This window comes from Homalodisca vitripennis, chromosome 2 (genome assembly GCF_021130785.1).
Source record: "Homalodisca vitripennis isolate AUS2020 chromosome 2, UT_GWSS_2.1, whole genome shotgun sequence".
Classification (NCBI taxonomy): Eukaryota; Metazoa; Arthropoda; class Insecta; order Hemiptera; family Cicadellidae; genus Homalodisca; species Homalodisca vitripennis.
In genome coordinates this window covers 176,154,720-176,179,435 of record NC_060208.1, presented here as the reverse complement: position 1 = coordinate 176,179,435, position 24,716 = coordinate 176,154,720, and the positions used below count along the sequence as shown (strand labels likewise).

Here is a 24,716-nt window from a genome sequence, read left to right as displayed (position 1 = left end):
CAATCGATATAATAGACCGTCTTTAATACACACATAGAACAAAATGGGCAAGACATTTAAAAGAAAAATTAAACATTCTCCACTCGCTGGAAGGAATCCAACATAGCACACGATTCGTTCCTGAGACATTTATTCAAAAGTTCAATGTTCCTGTGTTTTGAATCTCGCTCCGTTATGAAAGACGGAATCAAAACTACGTAGTGTGATTACGGCTTCCTAAACGAAGTGATCCAAGATGGCCGCGTTCAGCACAGAGATCGAGACGTTCGGAACATTGTCGAGGGATGAACTCGATTCACCAATGATGATGAACTTCAACTACTTTTAATTGAAAATCAAGTTCAAGAACACTGGGATGAAAATGTTTTCAACTAAAAAGTTAAATGATAACAAATCAAAAAGTCGATTTAATTTTAGATTTCATTATATTAAATTTGAGACAATACATCAGAACCCCCTGTTGCAAAATATAATAGACGATAACATCCTTGTAGGACGAGTAGTTCTAGATGCCCAGGTGTGGCGCGGCGCGGCGTGTCGTGACGTGACGGATCAAGTTCGGCCAGGCGGGGAGGGACGCTCTTCGCTCGCTACCTGCCAGGCACGCTCAGCACGATCTTGTTTTCCTCCCCTCCCCTCATCATTCCCCTCCCGGCGTCACGGCCCGGCTTGGCACGACCGTTGTTCGCCTGTCTGCCTGCCTAGAATTCACATTCACTTAGTACAGTCCGGCTCACTCGACAATGAGCTCGTCACCGGATGCCGCCACCTTCATGAGTCCGCCGTTCCTGCGTACCTTCATCCGGCGATACCGCGAGTTGCCCTGTCTGTGGAATCCGCAACACCCGCTTTACAACAACAAAGCCAAGCGGGAGGCGGCGATGCAGGAGTTGCTGACGATGACTCGCCGCGCCATACCGCACGCGGACCTCGAGTTCCTCCGCAGGAAGATCGACTGTGTCCGCGGCAGTTTCCGCAAGGAACACAACCGTGTGCTGGACTCTCGGCGGAGCGGAGTTCCAGAACACGTGCCCCGACTCTGGTACTACCCGCTACTCGTGTTCACTGCCCAACACAACGACAGGGAGCTCCGCCCTCATCGCAACCGTCGGGACACAGTGTTCGTGGACTGTCAGGGTGTCAAGTGCGAAGAAGAGAAGAGTCTAGACAGTGAGGTGGCCACGCAGTATTCGGAAACAGAGGTGAGCACAAACAGAATATGTTACACCACACAACACAGATCGGCTAGCAGAATTGATGAATATCTGTTAAAGGGACCGTAGTTAAACGTGGGTGACAACGATAAAATGGTGTTTATTCTAAGGGGGTGTCTGTGTATTTGTACACTAATGTAGCGACACCTACGCTCATGAACAGTAACGATACGGTAATTTAATAGTGGAATAAAATGTGAGGCAAATGTTACGCCATGATTATAATATATTACATTTTGTTGCTGTAGAAACGTATTAGTTTGAATATTTTCGAAACAATTACTCTTATTGTACCCTACTTTTAGGGGTACATTATAAAATCATTGCAAAATAAGTAGTGTCAAAATTAAGTAGACTTATAGTAGATAATACTATATTTTGTCAGCATAAGATATTCAAACAGTACATGGCGTATTAGAGTTGAAATGACAATTTAACTTGACTAGCTTAGTAAAGAGTAATAATGATTGTTAACTGGAATTATATTTTGTCGTTTATAATGTTATAAAGTTTATAATACATTTTGTTTCACAGTTTTTAACTGGAATTATATTTTGTCGTTTATAATGTTATAAAGTTTATAATACATTTTGTTTCACAGTTTTTAAGTGGAATTATATTTTGTCGTTTATAATGTTATAAAGTTTATAATACATTTTGTTTCACAGTTTTTTATTATCTTCAAAAATAAAGCCATGCAATACTTCCTAAAAAGTATTTTATAAATGAAATTGGTAAACAAAAAAAAAAAAAAAAAAAAATAAAAAATAAAATTGAATATAAGAGTACACAAAAATTTGTGTCGTACTTCGTATTTTACGTTGTTATTTATTTTAGTTTCTAAATCTTCAAGTTCATAAAACTTATTGAATCAATAATTTGTCCATTTATACATTTATTACGACATTTATAAATTTAAAGTTGTTTATTCTATGATTGCAAACTATGATGGTGGTCAGAATAATGTTCTAATGGAGCTGTTGAAAGAACTTGTAGAAATTAGGTCAAAAGTCGTTTTACCATCGACACAGAACCAGAACTTGGCTGCTGCCTGGAATTGTGGGCACCACGATATTAAAATACAAAAAGAAATATTTATTGGAAAGATTGTAAAATAAATATTCGAAAATTTGCAACAGGTTATGAAAATGTATTACTCTTGGATACAACACATCTGAATAATTATTATAGCTTGGCTCTTCCGAGCCATTAAATTTAATAATAATTTTGCCATGAAAACTAGAAATCTAATTTAAGTTTAATGATCAGTATTAATTTTTTAATCACGTTCAAATGACAGAGCTGTATTTGGTTACAGGAAGTTTCTGAAGAAAAAGTGCCAGTGCTGCCTCAAGACCCCCTGTTGCAGGAGCAGACCCAGCTACTCCCCAGGGAGGATGAAATACAAAGTCCTCCAGAGAACCACTGGGACACTTCCTATATCCCGACAACCAAGAGATCACGAGTGGAAGAGGACGAACACGATCTGATGGGGAAGATGGTGGCGACCAAGCTACGGAGGATGGACGCGACTCAGCGCATCCACGCTGAAAAACTCATCAGCGACGTGCTATACAAGGGGCTGCTGAACCAGCTGACCACAGAGACACAGTTGAGAGAGAAGCGACTATCGTAGCGTATACTCACCAAGTTACACGTCATAGCTGGGTGTGACTTCACAAATCATCGCTGGATGTGACTCCACGAACCGTCGCTGGACGTGACTCCACAAATCATCGCTGGACGTGACTTCACAAACCATCGCACGATGGGACTCCACAAACCATCGCTGGACGTGACTTCACAAACCATCGCAGGATGTGACTTCACAAACTATTGCTGGACGTGACGCCACAAATCATCGCTGGACGTGACTTCACAAACCATTGCTGATCGTGACTCCACAAATCATCGCTGGACGTGACTCCACAAATCATCACTGGACGTGACTCCACAAATCATCGCTGGATGTGACTACAAATCGTTGCTAGATGCAACTTTAGAGAGCACCACTGTGAGTTATCGATGTATGCAGAAGATGCGCGAGAGCAATATGTGCAGAGGTACAGAGACACCGTTCGGCATCCGATGTTGAACACATAATGATAACATTAATTACTACGTAATGCATACAATGTTGCTAAGCAAGTTATTTGTACTGGTAGATTAGGAACGCAAAATAGTATTAAGGTTTTTTCTATTATTTTGTTATTAAATAAGAACAAAATAAAACACATTTCAGCAATACCGTATTTTATTACATTCAATTCAAATTCTAGCAATTTTTTAACGCTGTGATGCATGTCACTACGTGGGATTTAGCTTAATGAATATTTAGTTTTTGTTTTCAAGGAAAGCCATGATGGCAACGACAATAACCACAGAATAAATCATGTGTAAATAAATTTGATACAATCGTACAAAATTTTAACATGTTACATATTAACACATGTAGCTATTGTAGGTATTTTGCATGCAACCTCGACAGAGCCTGCAACGCGACATGCGGTGTGACTCTTGTTTAATAACTAGTCTATGACTTATTAGACATTATATAAGGACGGACATACTAAGAATACCAGAGCAATGCCAATGTAAGAAGAGATCCACTCAGATGCTAAGTGAGCCATTGGAGGACAGAAGAGCGGAGCAGATGGTGATAACTGCACGACTACCAAAACACGTGAACAATGATCATGGGTAACAAAGGTCGGCTGGACCCAAACTCTCTCCACAGTACACAATCACATCCCTAGCAGGTTTGGGTCTACCCTGGCTTTTCACTATGTTTGTAATGTTAAATGGCCAGTTTTGTCAATTCTTATTCTATTTGTTTATTTTCATACTGAATAAAACAAAGCAATACGATAGATGGATTTATGAAATAGCAAAGCTGACATATAAATGTGTAAAGCAATAGGATTTTGACCTTTCCCACGTCAAAACAGTTGCTATTATATGTTACATAAATAGAGCACCAATTTTCGAGGATTACAACCTTCTTCAGTGTCAAAAACCGCAAGAGCTTAAACATAAATTGTAAAATCTTCACAGTTTATATGAACATTGTTTTATGAGTTTTTTTATCTCTTACGATTTTTAACATATAATGATAGCAACACTGTCCTACATGGCAAAGGTCCAAAATCCTATTATGCTTTCTATCATATATCATCAATAACATACAAGTACTTTAAACAACTAATTAGGTTCTTACTAATACTAAAAATACCACATGAACGTTTGGTAAATTATGCATGTAAAATACAAATATGTTTACAGTACTTACTTCCTCGTGTAAAGACTTTACTGGCATACGAATTTATATTTGATATAATTACAGATCGGAAAAAGTACCAAAAAAACCAAACATTGCATAGAAATCACATATTTGGCTTTCTTACTTTTCAGCATTTCAATATTTTAAGTTTGCGTTGAAATAAATATTGAATGCAAGTGGCATTAATCAACAGTACTTCCTGAATGTAGTGATGTAATTTTCAACTCTGTAACTTGACGAAGTAAGAAACTCGTGAAAGTAAACGACCTCGAGGTCTAGCATGTATGCAATTATAGGGATTAGTTCTGTCGATCACGACTGCATATAAGAGCACTGCATTAACTGTGAACTGCGCTACTCGAGCAGCACGTCCGATATGCTGACGTCACTGCTGAACGGATCCATTAAAATTCCCGCTTCTTGTACCCACTTTTATCTCACGTCTACTATAAGCTAAAATAAAAGGAAACAACTGTTTAACAAAACGAGGATAATATATTTTTAATGTCTGCTGAAATACAACTTTCATTTCAATATACAGTGTGAGTTACAAGTATGGATAAACTTTGTTTATTTTTTGATGGATAAAGATGGAGGGATGGAACTCGGGACACCTTTCTTAGAAATTAAAGTAAACTTTAGTTACCGTTACAACTTTGCCCATTTCCCCAAAATTACGGATTTACGGAGGGGGTTCTACATTTTTAAATGTAAAGACCCATTGAGTGACAGGTGTTTTGAAAGGTCATGATGAATGAATAAACGAATAAGATTTTTGACATAAAGCACAGGTAAGTAAGTTTTAGCTGTTTTATTGCTTAAAGAAATTTTAATTGCTACCTACTGCTGTAACTTTGCATTAACAAGTTTTACACTGCCCCACAAAAAGCCAATTTTTGTGAAATGGTTCGCTTTTGTTTCCTAGAGGTATGTCCTGATTTCATTATTCTATCTTTGTCCATTGAAGGTTGACATCACCTTCTACATCAATGCTTTTAACTTGATTAATTTCAATGAGCTGCCATTTTGTACTGGGTTGAGATAGAAAGCTCTAGTTTCCACTATTTTTATTATTTTATCAAGACCTTTCAAATGATGTCACTTAATGGTTCTTCACATTTAAAAATTTTGAGCTGCCCCCCCCCCCATAATCTCATTTTGGGAAAATGGGCAGAGTTGTAACAGTGACTAAAAGGTTCAAAAATTGTATTTCCTAGAAATACAATTGAACCCAGTATTTCCCAGTTTCACCCTCCATCTTTATCCATCAAAAACTAAACAGAGTGTATCCATACTTTTAACTCACACTGTAGATTAGCAATAAAATTAGACACAGATATGTTGCAACCAGAAATTCATAAATAACACCAACATTATTTTCACCATGAGGACATTATATGTTATCTTCCAGAGATCGAAATCATAAACTTCCCATAGATTTATAGCGAATCGCATTATAAACCTCTTTTGCACCCTAGGTGTGTTGGGCAAGATCCGGGATATAACGAGACAAGGGTGTGCTCGTATCCTGGACGACAACTAGTCGACGTCGCGCAGGACGTCTGTCAGGAACGACGCGTCACGACGTGTTGCTTCCCTACTCAATACAATACTCCGAGCTGTTTTTCGTAGTTTTGTAATATTTTAAAGTATTTCTTTACATAAAATCTATTTTTATTACGAATTTTATAAAATGAGTCTTACACGATCGAATTTATAAGTAAATACGGACGTGTTCAGTATTAATGCTGTTTTAATGTAGGTACTTATCATACATTGAATCTTCTGACAATAAACAATTCTTTTCTGAATAAAAATAAATAGTAACAATAATTTAAACTTATTTGAACTATTTATTATATTTAATTTAATATAAATGTACACAGATATATTTATAACTATAGTTTACTATTAAAATAAATGGAAAGTTGAAACTGTTTTTACGAATCTAACAGGGATAAAAAAAACAAGCTCATTCTCTCCAAGTGACTGGTTGGTGTACAGTCAGGTATCACAGAACCTAAGTAGAAGTCCATTGTCATACTTTTTAGTTTTTAAGTTCTTTTATACATTAGAGTTCTTGACACCCGAAGAGTACGTAAGTTCCATTCCTCAAAACGTAGTTTTATACTTTTATGTAACATATAGCGATGGAATTTTTCCGAAACACTACTACCCTTTCAAATCATTCATCGTCAATATCAAACTTTAAACAAAAGACTACAATACCGTTGTACGAGCGCGTTATGAGTTATCAAACAAAGGGAGAGATCGCTTCGTAGATTTGGGTTAAGATAAAATATCAATTAGCGACTATCAACGGCCGGGGCTGATGTGGCTTGCAGTTATCAGCGATGAGTCGAGAAGCTGGACAAAGTAGTGTAGCCGATCCGCCGATAGTATTGTCAACTGGACACGACTGTATGTGGCAACTACCACGAGCTGTCTAGCTTTGATTTATAATTAATTATAGTACAAACTCATTAGCGATAGCATAATCGATTAAACCCGAAATCGTTTGTTACTCAATGTTATCGCGCATAATGACTGTGCTAATTATATTTGTGAATGCAAGCGTGAATATTAGACTAGTAATAACGAAAGACAGAGCCGATATAATTTCGTTCCTGGTTAGACATAGTGGTCTTCTACTGTATTTTGTGACTGTGAATACCATTAAATCGGGGAAATCGAATTTACCACTGCACGGATAACTATACAGTATGAAATGTCCCATAACTATCTGTGCATCAGTGCAAAGGCAAGGGGGTAGGATTAGGCTTAGTACTCCCCAATGTGGCCTCCTCATATTGGGCTTCCTAAATATTATAATCAGAAAAATATGGGAAACAATTACAATTTACTGTATAAATGTTAACAAAACAATGTTCTATACAAATGGGGTGGTTTCTTTGTCCATATGTGTATAATCCCAGTGCTTCCCTTTTGAAAATCCTAACTACACCACTACTTGATATGCTTTTCTAAGTTCGCTTCGCTGAGGATCAATGCAAATTTTCAAGTCTGTACCTCATTTTATTATTGACAGATGGAACGAAAAGACAAACGTACGAAAAACAATTCTTTTATCCACCGGCAAACAAAAGAAAGATTGGTCAGCCTACTGAGTGACAGGACTCAACGACGCTCGGCCAAATCCCATGGAACATGCACCATCACAAAATTAATTATTGTCTATCCAGAAATAAAGTGGCATGCAAAATATAAAGTTTACAGAGAAAACATGTCACGATATACCTTACATTCACATTTTTGTTCACTAAATTGGCTTTCAAATAAGTGTTTAAGTAATAAACTTCTACACAGCAGGTCACCATAAAATGATGTTGTATGTGTTAAGATAGTTGTGTAGATTTATATACGTGTAAAAATCTCTGAGTGTGCTATTTTATCGTTGCCATCATGGTTACACAAAATATTCGTTAACGCTCAACCAATTCCCATTGAGTGTCATGCACCATCATCGAACTCAGTGTTTCTTACATAGAAGTAAAGCTTTGTGTAACATTTTAAATCTATAAGTAAGTTCGTTTTTGAGATACAGTGCGGATAGGAAGACATGTAGATAGATTGTAAGGAATTAACAGAAATTAACATTGTCAAGCCCCTCGAGTTATAGGCTTCACAAATGCTCAGCCAACAAGGATGTCTGTCCGATTAATGCTTTCCTCAGATGAAAGGATTGAACAAAGTTTGAAGAAATTTTCTTAATTTTCCTTTCGGCTGTAACTCTCTGGTGCTCTCCGTTTTATTTTGCACATTTATACTGAACAGGTGAGAAACATCAAGTTACAGCTTACTGTTCGCAAAACCGTTGTATAGTGCTTATATTTTGTGATTGTGTGAAAAAAGCGTTTTATAAAATTTATTAACTACTTTATGCTATAGTATGTTTTGTTAGCTTACATCAAACACTTTAAAAATCCAACACTACCATCATATTTAGTGAAGTTTTATACTCTGACGAAGTATAATTTAGCTTTTGCTGTAAAAGAAATACAAAATTCTGCAAGATGACGTATTGGATTCTGGAAGTCCTCGTGAAATAAATTTAAAGTTATTGATGAATTGTGTATTCCGTTAAAGCAGTAGTTTATATTCCAACAAGAAGAGCCCCTCCTTCAAAATAACTAAGCTTGTTTTATAAGAATTGGGTCGGGTAACTTCCTATCTTATCTTATCTACTAATGCCTCCGGCCTTCAGTTCGGGATGCGGTGTTACCCCACACTGATGGCGACGAAATAAAACACCCTCCAGATACTGCATATCTAGTAGAATACGTAACATTTTAGAGAATCTAATCACAATCGCCTGAAGGAGCATTCACATATTATAAAGGATGTATACGTACCTGTAGTTTGTTATTACGAGGGATCCTATACTGTATACATTGAATTATTACCTAATAACAAATTGAATTATTTGCTTTTTACATACATACCTTCATGACGAATCATTTAATTTATGTTTCTTAACGCTGTAATGAATAATGGTTTTGTTATCTTTGCATACAAATGTAAATAATTATTTATCTCTCTCCAGCAATTCCATATTGAATGTCATAAGTCAATTGAGGTTCAAAATTTAAAACTAAAATTAGTTGTTACTGTTAAACGTTCTAACCTACAAAACCCCCTTTGCATGTCTGCACTTGTTTTTTTCATATTTATTCCACCAGTCACAAGGTATATCCTGAAAAATAAATAAAATGATTCTTTTGTCATTGGATTCTACGACGTTACTTTTGGAGACAATGCCAACCGAATTTGTTAATTTAGAAAGACACACGGTTACGTACAAAAAATGGACCAAAATACGACACTTCAAATTGATCCTTTCATCTATCAATCCAGTTAATACTATGAAGGAATTAAAAACGCAATTCCGACCTTTTAAATTATAACAATATACGCATTAGTAGATGTTCTTAATAAGACGTAATTTTTCAACTATTCACTTACCACAATACTGTATATTGTTTAATCGTGAACTGTGGACATGATGTCACGGTATTTCAAAATTCCGGTGAACTATATTCCAAACCCTACATAATTCAGGAAATCACTACCTTGCCGCTTGGCTACCATCAGTTACCTATCCAGCGACAGTGACAGGTTAAAAGTTGACTCCAACGCTCACCAAGTTCTTCAGCCAAATCCCGAACTTTCAATATTATAGCTTCAGGCAAATCCCGACTTCTTACAAGTCCCAGAATATGGCAGCTCCGGCATATGTCAGGTCCAGGTCGTTGTGATATCCCAGCCTTTAGTACTTAACCACCCAAAAGGAGCTTCGTTACGTTATACTGTGATCGTCGATAATCCGCTGCATCATATTTGTAAATCACGCAAAATTAGAGATGGGCTTTATAGCCTTGGTTATGTGAGTTTAAATTAAATCTAGAGCAAGAAAGTTGTTCACTTTTTCGTTGTTACAAAGTAGTAAATTGCTACCAATGGATCAGTAAATCACTCCATGATCAGTTAGTTAGAAACAACTTTTACACTATGGTAGATCTGATAAACGTTTACTTGCTGGGTATGAAAAATGAATCATCTACATTTCCTCGTGCTCACCACTCTACCAGTATATTTCTCTTTGTACAGTATAAAGAATCCGGCGGCTATTATCAGTTTTCATTAGTGTTTCGCATCAGCGAGAGGCGAGCGCCAGCCTGTTTCCCTCCCTCTCTCTCTCTCTCTTTCTCTCTCTCATTCATTACCCTCCTATTGTCTCGCTCTCCCAGTGTCTCTTTATACACAGTTTTTGTTATGGTCGCATTCACATATTAACGGCCGAGCCCCAAAACATAGTCTATGCTTTTCCTATCTCGTATTGTACTAAGCTTATATGCTCCAAAAGCAGAGCTTCTATGCTTTCCCTATCCCGTATCGTACTAAGCTTATCTGCTCCTAAAACAGAGCTTCTATGCTTTTCTTATCTCGTATCGTACTAAGCTTATCTGCTCCTAAAACAGAGCTTCTATGCTTTTCCTATCTCGTATCGTGCTAAGCTTATCTGCTCCAAAAACAGAGCTTCTATGCTTTCCCTATCTCGTATCGTACTAAGCTTATCTGCTCCTAAAACAGAGCTTCTATGCTTTTCCTATCTCGTATCGTACTAAGCTTATCTGCTCGTAAGTTTACACACGGCTGCATTTGGAGGAGTAAGACATGTACGCCGTCCTGCTATGAAAAACCGTCGCGTAGCATACCAAGACCAGAAGTAAACCCTCTGTGGGAATTAAAAGATTGTATAAGAAGATCACTAATTAGTGTTTTATTTATGTCACAAAAGAACATTTTCATAATTTGTCATTCATCTTTATTTTGTTTTAATTATAGTGAATAAACAAGTTCTAGGAGGAAATGGATCATTAAAATATTCTCATTTCGTTCGTTAAACTGTGTAATATAGACTGCTACAACGACGTCTCTATTTCTGAAAAAGCTCTTAAATGTGTCATAAAACGTTTCCCATGTAGTAAACTTCGGAATCAATTCCGTTAAACAAATTAAAAACCCATTTTCCCTAGACCGTCCCCTCGATGTCGATCGCTTACTCTCCCTATAAAATCTAACGACACCATAAAATCCAGTGGTGTTTTGACAGTAGGATCCCACACCGGGGGAGAAGGATGGGGTGGGCGGAGCCTAAGTCCGTAGAGACGAAACTTGGGCGCTCCATAAAAACCGGGCGTCTCTTAATTAACCAGTGGCTGGTAAAAAGTGTGTCTGCGGCGGTCGTTAAAGGGTTCGGCCCGATTTGTTGACACTGCCCAGATGTTACTAGGTTCCCACAATCCTGTGCGAGTGGCCCACGTGTGGCGTAAAGAGGAAACGTTGATTTATGATACTGTAAAACCGGCCATATCATATTCTAATACATCTGAAATCACATTTCCCACATGTAAGCAAACAGCTAACCCTCATATGGTCAGGATTAGTTACACTGAATGAGGATATTTTATGTTTTCAGCAAAGGCGAATTTTAGGACTATAAAAAATATAAATAGGCTACATTTTTTAAATATATTTAAACAGTTTTTAAGTCACACCAAAAACCAATATACTCTCAAGCTATCCAATTATGAATAGTTTCAGTAGTTTCAAGTGTATGAAATGTAAGTCTTATTTATCTGGAACGTGAATGTATCTACATATACCTTCCATGATGTTGTATATATTTTAGGATTTATTTATATGTTTGTTTTACAACTCAAACATATCGTGTCAAAAAGTATCAATGTTTATAGCAATTAAAAAAAACTTATATTTGAGTTGTTTTTTATTATTCTCAGACTTTAAATTATATAGTTAAGTATGTTTACAATGATATATATATACATAAAATAACTACCATGTAAACACAAAATGTATTGCATTTAAGAAAACAGTTTATTTTCGTGACCGTCTTTAAATAGCAGTGCAGAATGTTATTTGTTTGTAAGTTGTTGATAAGCCGCCCTGTTAGATGATGTACTAGAGGGTTACGTTGGCACACCTGATCAGCGCAGAATTAAAATTAATTCTCCGAGAGAATTGTATTCTCTTGTATTACCAAAGTTTCAGAGTTGGTAGGGAAATATCGTGTATCTGAACCTTAGTAGAGTAGAATAGATTTCCTCATTTCATGCAATATTAATGGACGGTAACTTGATAATCTATATGATGTTATCTAAATGTTGCTACAAAGCTTTAGCCAGAAAACTTCTCTCACAGCACTTCAGGCGCTCACATAATTATTTTTTAGGGTGCAAAAAAAAACAAGCCGAATCGGGATTCGAACCCGGGACCATATGGTAGAGTGCTAATAAACCGACCACACTGCTACCAGGAACGGATCCTTGGTGAGTAAAGAGTAAAATATGAAAGTCTGCGTGTAATCTAGGAAAGACTGGTGTGGCAAATGTAACAGGCAGTATATCTGGCGCAATCGTTAATATCCTAGCGATAGCACCACATGGAGCACTTGTGGACTTATTCCAAGGGAAAGAGTTGGTAATGGCACTTTCAATAATGAAAGAGAATGAATTAAGTTGTAATTAAGTACTAAACACACCTCTCTATACTCCAAACCAACATAAATATTCCATAATACTGTAGCGCTCCGCTTGTAACTACTGGGAAACTGATTTCAATGGAAGTATTTATGGTATGTTCAAAAACAAATAAAAAGATTAAAGTATAAAGAACCACCAAACACTTTTAACTCGGCGACCTTGAAAAATTCCCCATTCATAGATAATGTGTAACCGCTTCCTAATGCAACACTGACCACATCCGCGCCTTGTCAGACAACTGATAAGACGGCAATCAGGTTTTATCTTAGAAATTTCAGTTCAATTTGTTAATTAAGTATTTTGCCTATTTCCCAATCGCACATCCTGTCTGTCCAACGACCTCAGAGGTTATCTGACATCAATGAATTTCACAATCAAATTGATTTTTGTTTACATAATAAATATTGACTTGTGGCGTCATCGCACTTTTAGCCGAATATGAAAGACGGGTAAATATGATAATGAGTGTAATATGTAAAATAGCTCAGATCAAAAAAAGTTTAACTGCTGCAAAATAAGTAAAAGTCTTGTGGAAGCAAAACATTTCCACTTCGTAGATTCCAGTAAGAAAACTACACCGCTACGTAGTCTGCCGACAGAACTCTTTTACAGATGTGGCGAGTGAAAGCTAAAACCTTGAGGTTATTCTGGGGTCGAAATGTCGTCACGCCCCATATACCACCCTGAGGTCAAGACGACGTCATCACATTGAAATGGATGTCAAGAAACCGCAATTCCTTTGTTAGCTCAATCGATGGGAAGATGAGTGTCAAATCGGCAGCTGTCAATTACTGTTGATTGCTGATAATTTATGACGATAACCGGATTTGTTATTAATTTGTCCTTCAGAAATTTTGTGTGGCCGCTGCCACTGAGATATTCGCATTTACACAATTCTGGGAATCACGCGTCAATGTTTTCAACGTTTCGATCGTGTTTCAATTGTCTTTCTCTTGTCAACTACGAGGAAACCAATTACAGCGACGCCTCTCCACTACTGCTGTCGACATTTCAATTAATTGAGATTAAACTCTCCCTTCTAACATTCCTGTATCTCTCTCTACCACTATATCTCGTTCTCTTCGTTGTTAATTTTCCCCTCACTGTGGCATTCAAAATTTGAACAATTTGAAACGATCTCATAATTGTGATGTGCATATACTCAAGATTATAATATTATATATGTATGTAAATGTTGTTTTAATAGTTTAAAAACATTTTAATAGTTTAGGATAGAAAATATCATTTTCTTCTACAATATTGTGATATTCTTTACTATAATATTCTGAAATATTGCGCGATATGTGAACTTCACAATGAACTAAACTTTCCAAAGATGCGCCAAATCTCCAGGTGCACCATGGTCAAGGAAAGAATACTATACAGTACATTAAATAATGATTTCAAAATAATCGAACGCCCTGTATATTGTAAATTGGACCAAACCGTCTTAGATATCCATATTGATCCATAAAAAACTAATGCCAATGGCGCAGTGTAGGAAGTCACCTTTAAGCCGTTAGTCCCAAGGTTCTGTCACGTAGGACTACTTACCTTACCCTAGCTCCACCTGGTAAAATTAGACATTGTTAACCCTTTATACCTTTTAATGTTGTAATAAAATTGATTTTATGATTCCTTACAACTGGCGTATGAGAACTTTACCTTGGCACAAACTTGGACGCTCACAATTCACATTTTCAACTTTAAAAGTATAAAAACATTATAATATGACGAGTTTTTTTTCTTTAGGAATAACACTGGAAATAACCGTCGATTTATAAATGAGGATTGTACATGACAGCAAAATGCTCAGACAATCAAAAAGCATCCAACATGTGCTTATGCTTTACATAAAGTAAAATTGCTAAATGAAATTGAGCTAAATGGAAGTAAATTTTAATAAATCAATGATCTTCGTATATTATAATAAGCATAATTTATTAATTGTTCGGTGTATAATGTCAAAGCGGGTAATGTTTCAAGCTGCTACTACGCAATTTGCGGTTCTACTTACTTCTACGTAAAAAATTATACTTACAGAAAAGTTTTGTTAACTCACTATCACACCACTCACCTGAAACAAACAAAAAACACTCATGTAAAAAAGCAGTATCAATTACATCTAAAATCTTAAAAGTAAATCTAAACATTAGGTTTTTTGCTTCATCGACTCAGTATCGATTATTTTTGTAACTGGTTGAAATACATCGATCTATTTCAACGAAATGCGTCACAGGTAAAAATAAATAAAATAATAAAAAAAAAAACAGTGCGTTACTGTGTAATTAATCCCCGCTAGATGACTATCAACTCCAGTTCAGATTGTAACAGAGGTCGTGACGCGACAATGTACGTCACGTGACCGAATGCGTAATGAATTAATCGACCCGAGTCACACAGCTACGAATTGTTAAAAGGAAGGTGCAGTAAATAGGATTTCCATTGATGAATGAATCAGAATCCAATTCATTTACTCTGTTGGAAAACTCTGCGCAACAACGCTCCCCTGACAATCGGCCGCCTCGCTATTAATTGATCACCGTCATTGTGTTTCGCGTTGTCGGCTTCGTGCGCGCCAACAGCCAGTTGTAATTAAAATCAACGAAAAGCGCTGTTGTTAGAGTAGATACTGTTCTTATCCGTTCTGAGCATTTATAACAGAAAGATTACCAAATCATTTTGTTTAAAAGCAAGATCAAAAAATGTGGAATACTAAGTAAGCGTCGTTGATACTAAAGTCCTCCATTCTTTATTATTGAAACACTTGAGTTCTGTGTTTAAAGTTTGTTATTAACTATTGATGATTTCAACGTACAACTTTGACTAAACGTCACCATTTGAACATGTTGACGATGGAATTCATCTCTTTAAATTCATTTCATTGCTGCTATATTTATTATAATATAAAAAATAACAACAACATTGTTATATCAATGTGTTATATAACTACCGTAAGTAAGTAAATATTTCAAATGTGTGCTTTTTTATAAAAATATCCATAAAATTATTAATATAAACTGGTCAATATATACATTTCGTCTTCAGGAGAAAATTTCCTACAGCACAAATATGTGTTATCTTTCAACTATATGCGCACAACTTTTAGCATATGTTGCTTTTATTTTTATTTACTTTTTTACCCTTTTTGAACCTTTCCAAAGTAAGGAATTTGTTTTTATAACTTCATTTTTATACAACCTAAAAGCATAGTTCTTTTTCAAAAATTGGGTTTTAACACTTTATATTTAAGTTGCAAATTATATGAGTATGCATGCATTTCATACAATATGATGGACGCTCGGAGGATTAAACCTCGTGTATTTTAACGCCCTTATTTTATTTTTTTTTTTTTGTTCGTATCGTTATGTGGAGACATCCGGTTTACGCATGAAAGACTTTTATTATTATTATTCCTAATTAATAAAATTATTCAATTCTTTACTTTTTATGAAGTAGATACTTTTAAAATAGTTAAGCGTTGAAGTATAAGCCAGTTTTAATAATAATAATATTCTTTATTGCAGGAAACAATTAACAATAATTGTATTGCAAGCGTCATATAAAAATAAAAGTCCTAATCTAATAACTAACACAATTAGATATGACCTAAATAAAAAAACCTTTAAGAATATCGTAAAAACTATGAACAGTTTGGATGCGTATTAATTATATTTAAAAAATGAGACATCTCCTATAATTCTACCACTATAAGGTCGTTAAAATGAATGAAGTTTAAAGCTGTTCTCATTGGACTGCACTCAAGATGGCCGCCGCTACACCCAACATTTAAGTTCTAATGCGACATTTCGTAAAATAATATTATTCATGGAAAAATAAAAATAACGAATTTTCATTGCAATAAAGACTTCATACACAATGTGGTCCAATGCTAAAAGATATGACAGCTCAAAACCGCAACGAACGGCAGTATACTGGGAGTGCTGCTACCTATCGGGATTCAGCGTCGTTATTTGGTCTGGCGCTATTGGCAGGATACCACAAGTTTTCAACTCTTTCTCTTTATCATTCTCCTCGTGATAACAGGAGAGCAGAATTCCAACACAAACGTCGAACAGATGTCTCCGAATATGTAACTAATTGTTGAAACAGCAAACAACTTGTGTATTGTCTTTATCTAAGCATAAATATATTACATAAATAGCACATTTCCTTTAAATAAAGAAAAACTACCATAATAATAATCAAAATATTAGAAAATCTTTGTCAAAACGCATGAATGGACTTTTTTTATTAAACCCGCAATAAAACCTAAACAGTGTAATACAACAACAGTAACAGCAAAGCGCACAAAATTTGCTCCCGGATAAATTACATAGTAAGCACTTTGAGTGGTTTTGTAGAATTGAAACCATTAGGAAATTGAAATAATTTAAGCAGAAAACCTTTTTACGAATCATGCACTAAATTAATAACATTCAAATTTAAAGACCAAAACAACACATGAACAGTTAGGAGCCGTTTACACTGCCGCCTATAAGTAAGACCTGGCACCTGTGACTACCATGTCTACACTAGTACCTGCGCATGGTAAGCTCTTCGTTAGTGATACGAGTCTGTCTTTCCTGGCGGAATGATTTATTGAAAATAGTTTGGATTAGTTTGTCACCCGCTGTGACAAGTGAAAAATAATACTTAGTAACTGTTGGGTATTCAAACCCTAGCAAATACTGTAATGAATACCCCTACAAATAAAACAATTTTTTATTTTGTTGACAATATAAAACAGTTTATACTAGTTCTAGCAACGATGGGTTTAACAGATTTCCCTCCGCTCATGATGAAACAGGCAACAACTCCGATGGCCAAGTATGCTTGAAGTGCCAAAGGAATTCAAAATAAAATTGCCCCCTACCAACTACATAACTAACTTAATAATCCTATGATATGCACGATATTGCTAAAAAAACCTGCTCGTACAAAACATTTTCCAAATAACTAATCTCGTGTTGACAGAAATACTGATTACGCATGAATAAGGGGTATGAATTTTTAATCATTACATAATTATTACCCCTGTAATGATAGTTTTCAATTTACTTTGTTTATAGAAATACTGATAACATATGAGCAGGGTGTATCAATGTTTAATAATTACACAATTAATACCCCTGTAATGATAGTTTTCAATTTATTTTGTTTATAGAAATACTGATAACATATGAGCAGGGTGTATCAATGTTTAATAATTACACAATTAATACCCCTGTAATGATAGTTTTCAATTTACTTTGTTTATAGAAATACTGATAACATATGAGCAGGGTGTATCAATGTTTAATAATTACATAATTAATACCCCTGTAATGATAGTTTTCCATTTACTTTGTTTATAGAAATACTGATAACATATGAGCAGGGTGTATCAATGTTTAATAATTACACAATTAATACCCCTGTAATGATAGTTTTCATTTACTATGTTTAAAGAAATACTGATAGCATATGAGTAGGGTGTATGAATTGTTAATCATTCCACATTTACCCCCCCCCCCGCCGCCCACCTTAGTGAAATTCTTTCAATTTAATCCTGAATAGTAGAAAACAGTTACAGCAGTACGGCTAACGTTTTGTACGCTGGTGTTGTGGTCATTGTATTGCACATAAATCAATTTATTCCATTACTTTTTGTCTACCGAATAACTAATTCTATTACCAGGAGTTTATTCATACGTACCCCATTTATGAATCAGTATACGAATGTCCTATATGTGATCTTTAGAGAAGACTATCCAAAAACCCGTATACTACATCAATAGAAAGTTCTTTACTCCTTATTGTCCAAGTATTTACACTATAGTAGAGCGAACATAATTGGTCAAAATATTCGTAAGCTTAAACGTTAAAAGTTATATTTCAGTAGTATAGTGTAGGTTAGTAATTGTCTACACAACCCACTGTGAGTTGTCACAAATTTTGAAGACATCAAACGATGAATCACCCCTGTGCCATATAATCATTCGTAAATCCTACTTTGCATTCAGTCATAAAATTGATGGCAGTCAGACATCATAAAGTAGTTTTTGGTTCGTCGATGCGGCGAGCTAAGGTACATTTCTGAAGTTATAGATTTAACTGTGTTTTTATCGCTACTCTGACCATTACAGGAGCCATTTGAAGATAATGGGATATAGTAAATGTTGATCTATCATCACTGGCTTACTCAGTACACACGTCTTATTGTTTAAAAATATTATATGTAAAAAGAAGTATTAAATTTACAATTTTGGAATACCTGTTATCAAGTTAAAAATCCAAACCAAATAATAAGAGATAATAAAAGTACAGACTACAACGAGACATTCGTAACTTTACGTTCATTGTAATCTTCACATGACCCAAATTACACGTAGTTATCAATATTGTCTTATTTGTATTAATTAAATTAAAAACGGTTTATTCGCAAACCTGGGAAAAATAGTAATAAACTGAAACTAACTCAATTCTTGAAAAGATAAAAAGATTTCCACAATTCGCCAACGGTATATGTAGCAAAAACTGAAAAACCTTAAACCTACGCTACCTTATACGTAAATTAGCGTATAAGCAACATGACGGAGATAATATAACGTCAATAAAATACCGCCAATAATATTGTTAAAAACATGTACGTAAACGAGCTAAACAATAACTGATATCCGACACCAAAGACAGGAACAGCACAAACAGAACACTACAGCAGCACATATTAATGGCCGTATCAGGTGTTTTAAAAACCGAATAAGAGAACAGATATCAGTTCACGAAACGTAACAAACAATGTAGAATAGTAAATGTTCGAAACCATTTTATCCTTACAAATCATCAACAGTCAATAATGAGCCTTAATCTTATTATCCTAAATATTCATGTTACTCTAAATTACAAATTATTAAAGCCTTACAAACACCTCCGCTGTCCAGTACAAATTGATATTGACGGTTCTTTCTGGGATATAAGCTGTCGACTCTCTGTTGTTTTATTAAGAGACCTAAGGTATGGAGATGCAAAACGAGAAAATTCTGGTAATTGGAATTGGGGTTCTTAGCCCACGGACACCCTAGACACATCTACGCATCCTATGTGACCTAATGTTGATACCCATGGCAACTAATCAATGTAACCTCAGCAACAATGGTGGATTAATAGATCGTACCGGTTGTTGCTTTAACTCAATTGACATTGCAAGATCTGAGTTTTAATTAAGATCCGAATTACGAGTGTCCTACATGTCACACCTCCCTCGGTACAGAGGAATTAGGACAATTAGTGTCGTATGAGTTAGTGATAAAGTAAGACCTTTGCTTATAGAGATAACTACTTCCCCAGGTACATAGGAATTAGGACAATTAGTGTCGTGTGAGTTAGTGATTAAGTTAGGAGTTTGTTCGTAGAGATAACCAGCTCTCCAGGTACAGAGGAATTAGTACAATTAGTGTCGTGTGAATCAGTGATTAAGACAAGGGTTTGTTAGTAGAGATAACCACTTCACCAGGTACAAAAGAATTAGGACAATTAGTGGCGTGGGAATTAGTGATTAAGTGTAACCTTTGTTAGTAGAGAAATCCACCTCTTAAGGTACAGAGGAATGAGTACAATTAGTGTCGTGTGAGTTAGTGATTAAGTGTGACCTTTGTTCGTAGAGATAATCACGTCTCCAGGTACAGAGGAATTAGGACAATTAGTGTCGTGTGAGTTAGTGATTAAGTGTGATCTTTGCTTATAGAGATTTAACCACTTCCCCAGGTACAAAGGAATTAGGACAATTGTGTCGTGTGAGTTAGTGATTAAGTCAGGAGTTTGTTCGTAGAGATAACCACCTCTCCAGGTACGGAGAAATTAGTACAATTAGTGTCGTGTGAGTTAGTGACTAAGTCAGGAGTTTGTTCGTAGAGGTAACCAGCTCTCCAGGTACAGAGGAATTAGTACAATGAGTGTCGTGTGTGTCAGTGATTAAGTCAAGGGTTTGTTCGTAGAGATAACCACTTCACCAGGTACAAAAGAATTAGAACAATTAGTGGCGTGTCAGTTAGTGATTAAGTGTAACCTTTGTGCGTAGAGAAACCACCTCTTCAGGTACAGAGGAATGAGTACAATTAGTGTCGTGTGAGTTAGTGATTAAGTGTGACCTTTGTTCGTAGAGAAAACCACCTCTTCAGGTACAGAGGAATTAGGACAATTAGTGTCGTGTGAGTTAGTGATTAAGCCACGAGTTTGTTCGTAGAGATAATCACGTCTCCAGGTACAGAGGAATTAGGACAATTAGTGTCGTGTGAGTTAATGATTAAGCCAGGAGTTTGGTAGTAGAGATAACCACCTCTTCAGGTACAGAGGAATAAGTACAATTAGTGTCGTGTGAGTTAGTGATTAAGTGTAACCTTTGTTAGTAGAGAAATCCACCTCTTAAGGTACATAGCAATGAGTACAATTAGTGTCGTGTGAGTTAGTGATTAAGTCAGGAGTTTGTTCGTAAAGATAACCACCTCTCCAGGTACGGAGAAATTAGTACAATTAGTGTCGTGTGAGTTAGTGACTAAGTCAGGAGTTTGTTCGTAGAGGTAACCAGCTCTCCAGGTACAGAGGAATTAGTACAATGAGTGTCGTGTGAGTTAGTGATTAAGTGTAACCTTTGTTAGTAGAGAAATCCACCTCTTAAGGTACATAGCAATGAGTACAATTAGTGTCGTGTGAGTTAGTGATTAAGTCAGGAGTTTGTTCGTAGAGATAACCACCTCTCCAGGTACGGAGAAATTAGTACAATTAGTGTCGTGTGAGTTAGTGACTAAGTCAAGAGTTTGTTCGTAGAGGTAACCAGCTCTCCAGGTACAGAGGAATTAGTACAATGAGTGTCGTGTGTGTCAGTGATTAAGTCAAGGGTTTGTTCGTAGAGATAACCACTTCACCAGGTACAAAAGAATTAGGACAATTAGTGGCGTGTCAGTTAGTGATTAAGTGTAACCTTTGTGCGTAGAGAAACCACCTCTTCAGGTACAGAGGAATGAGTACAATTAGTGTCGTGTGAGTTAGTGATTAAGTGTACCTTTGTTCGTAGAGAAAACCACCTTTCCAGGTACAAAGGAATTAGGACAATTAGTGTCGTGTGAGTTAGTGATTAAGCCAGGAGTTTGGTAGTAGAGAAAACCACCTCTTCAGGTACAGAGGAATAAGTACAATTAGTGTCGTGTGAGTTAGTGATTAAGTGTGACCTTTGTTCGTAGAGAAAACCACCTCTTCAGGTACAGAGGAATGAGTACAATTAGTGTCGTGTGAGTAAGTGATTAAGTGTGACCTTTGTTCGTAGAGAAAACCACCTCTTCAGGTACAAAGGAATTAGGACAATTAGTGTCTAGTTAGTTAGTGATTAAGTAAGACCTTTGCTCGTAGAGATAACCAATTCCCCAGGTACAAAGGAATTAGTACAATTAGTGTCGTGTGAGTTAGTGATTAAGTCAGGAGTTTGTTCGTAGAGGTAACCAGCTCTCCAGGTACAGAGGAATTAGTACAATGAGTGTCGTGTGGGTCAGTGATTAAGTCAAGGGTTTGTTCGTAGAGATAACCACTTCACCAGGTACAAAAGAATTAGGACAATTAGTGGCGTGTCAGTTAGTGATTAAGTGTAACCTTTGTTCGCAGAGAAAACCACCTCTTCAGGTACAGAGGAATGAGTACAATTAGTGTCGTGTGAGTTAGTGATTAAGTGTGACCTTTGTTCGTAGAGATAATCACGTCTCCAGGTACAGAGGAATTAGGACAATTAGTGTCGTGTGAGTTAGTGATTAAGCCACGAGTTTGTTCGTAGAGATAATCACGTCTCCAGGTACAGAGGAGTTAGGACAATTAGTGTCGTGTGAGTTAGTGATTAAGCCAGGAGTTTGTTAGTAGAGAAAACCACCTCTTCAGGTACAGAGGAATAAGTACAATTAGTGTCGTGTGAGTTAGTGATTAAGTGTGATCTTTGCTTATAGAGATAACCAATTCCCCAGGTACAAAGGAATTAGGACAATTAGTGCCTTGTTAGTTAGTGATTAAGTAAGACCTTTGCTCGTAGAGGTAACCGCTTCCCCAGGTATAAAGGAATGAGGACAATTAGTGTCGTGTGATTTAGTGATTCAACTAGACCTTTGCTCGTATAGATTACCATATCCCTTCTTTATCTTAATGTCCCGAACGTCACAACTCCAATATCTGTTTACTTTACTAACAATACTGAACTGATAATAATTAAGTATGCCCCTACAATGTAATTTCCTCATAATACGAGTATCTAGAAATATTCACTTTCTATAGTTCTTCACGAAATACTGCCTGAGAATAGGAAATAAGCCTGATTAAATTTTGAATATTATTACTGCATACTTTTTGTTGCAGAGGGTGTCTTCGAAAATTTACTAATAATCCACATGACGTATAAAACCACTATACCTTGAACACCGATTACCAAGTATACCGGCATATTTTATTATACGATTAAATACGCGAGGAAAGGTTCAGAAAGAAATAGATAGAGTTTTCCAATTCGAGAGGACCAGCTTCTGGCCCCAATTGGAAACTTTCAAATACAATTTCAACTTTTTGAGTAAGTAAATAAGAAGTCTTGTGTTTGAATAAGTATAATAAATAGGTGCGAGTGTTTTATTTCATAGTTTTTGAGACATCTCCATAAGACATCATCTCATTCATGTATTTTGAGGTTACATATGATTGGAAAATGTTCACAATAACACTTTTAACAATTAAATTTCATTTTATTTTTGACAAATGTTTCTCTTACGTTTTGAACAATTGATTTAGAAATCACAGACCACAAGTGTCGATAATTCAACAGACCTCGTATTTGCCTCTATATATTCATTGTCAACTTCGTATATTTATAATAAGGGTGCAAAACAGAGGTTTAGTAGGGTCCAAACTTTATACTTTTTAAATACTCGAATATGATTTACTTACTTATTTACTGAATTCAATATATATTTGTCCGTGTTTTGCATGGAAATGAAGATAAAGACCTAATTTCCGATAAAACCCTTATTCTTTTCACCCTTACAAAAATGAATCACGAAGCAGGTGTATCTATTTGAAACTTTGGCGTTGAATAACACCTTTTTCTCTACAGAGGCTTAATGAAAAGACTTAATTGTCTAATTTAAGCGGCCATTGTTATGATTATCATCAAAGGTTGTCCGATTCAAACCGCGTCGGAAAATTGTGAACATAATTCAAACTTGAAATATTTTGGCCACACTGAGGTCGATTTTTTAAACGATTTGATTGTGTTCGAATTATTCGACACGGTTTGAACTGGACAACCTTTGGTGATAACAAGAACTTTACCATCGCTCTGTATGTGACGGTCAACCTAAGAATAACTTGTTTTCCAGGATATAGCCAAACCCCATTATTATCGTTCCAGAACAGAACCAACATAGCATAACAAGCAGTGACATGAACTGAACCGTTTAATGAACGTCTGTCCGCCGCGATACCGGGAGAAATACTGGGCGTCGTGCCAGCCAGAGGCGGCTCCAGTGTTCCAGGCGGCTCCAGCGTTCCTCCAGTCACAGGGAATCCCAGCACTTACATTTAATTGGGAGACACTTGTCATAAATCCACCGATGACATTCAACTTCTACAAAGCTTCTGTCAAGTTCTAAGGTTCCAGCTCATAACAAATCAGAATTATCTTCCCCTCAAGCAGTATAACAAGGGTTGTTTTTTTTTAATTTACTAATTAATATCTTACCTAACATCATCACAAAGGTCTTCCAAAAAAGTGTATATTATAAACCAGTGAACGAAATTGAAGAATTTGTAATTAAAGCAAGTGGGATTGTCAAAAATGTACAATTGGAGTTTGAAATTCCGTGTTTGGTGGTCAAAAGTTGTAATTTTTCTGAACAAAATAACAAGAACCAATAATGGATTGTCTATGATTAAAAAGTACATGAACATGGTATTACAAGGATTAAGAGCCGGCTGAAGCAAAATCACCTTAGGGTTTTCCCCATAAAAACAATGCTGAACCTCATACAGATTTAAGCCCGTATTTTTTAGTCGTAGATTTATGGGATATGTCTCATTTAAAAGACATAACCAAAACGCATCCAGAAGCCTTTTTGTTTTTGTTTTAGATATTCTTAT

General features: G+C 36.0%; 2 protein-coding genes across 5 annotated transcripts in view; one reads left to right on the top strand and one right to left on the bottom strand.

Annotated features, from left to right (window-relative positions):
• The window catches only part of LOC124355078 (SLIT-ROBO Rho GTPase-activating protein 1-like), a 338,240-nt gene that overhangs the window by 239,306 nt on the left and 74,218 nt on the right, over nt 1–24,716 (bottom strand). The window lies entirely within an intron of this gene.
• LOC124355080 lies at nt 660–3,459 on the top strand. Its single transcript, XM_046806013.1, has 2 exons — nt 660–1,202; nt 2,533–3,459. Exons 1-2 carry the CDS (start codon nt 744–746, stop codon nt 2,848–2,850), a joined length of 777 nt encoding a protein of 258 aa, XP_046661969.1. The 5' UTR covers nt 660–743; the 3' UTR covers nt 2,851–3,459.

Excerpts from the sequence above, each read along its gene's own strand:
- LOC124355080 (XM_046806013.1), top strand. The coding sequence starts at position 744 with ATGAGCTCGTCACCGGATGCCGCCACCTTCATGAGTCCGCCGTTCCTG. Across the intron at positions 1,203-2,532 it reads CGCAGTATTCGGAAACAGAG|GAAGTTTCTGAAGAAAAAGT; the intron begins GTGAGCACAAAC and ends ATTTGGTTACAG.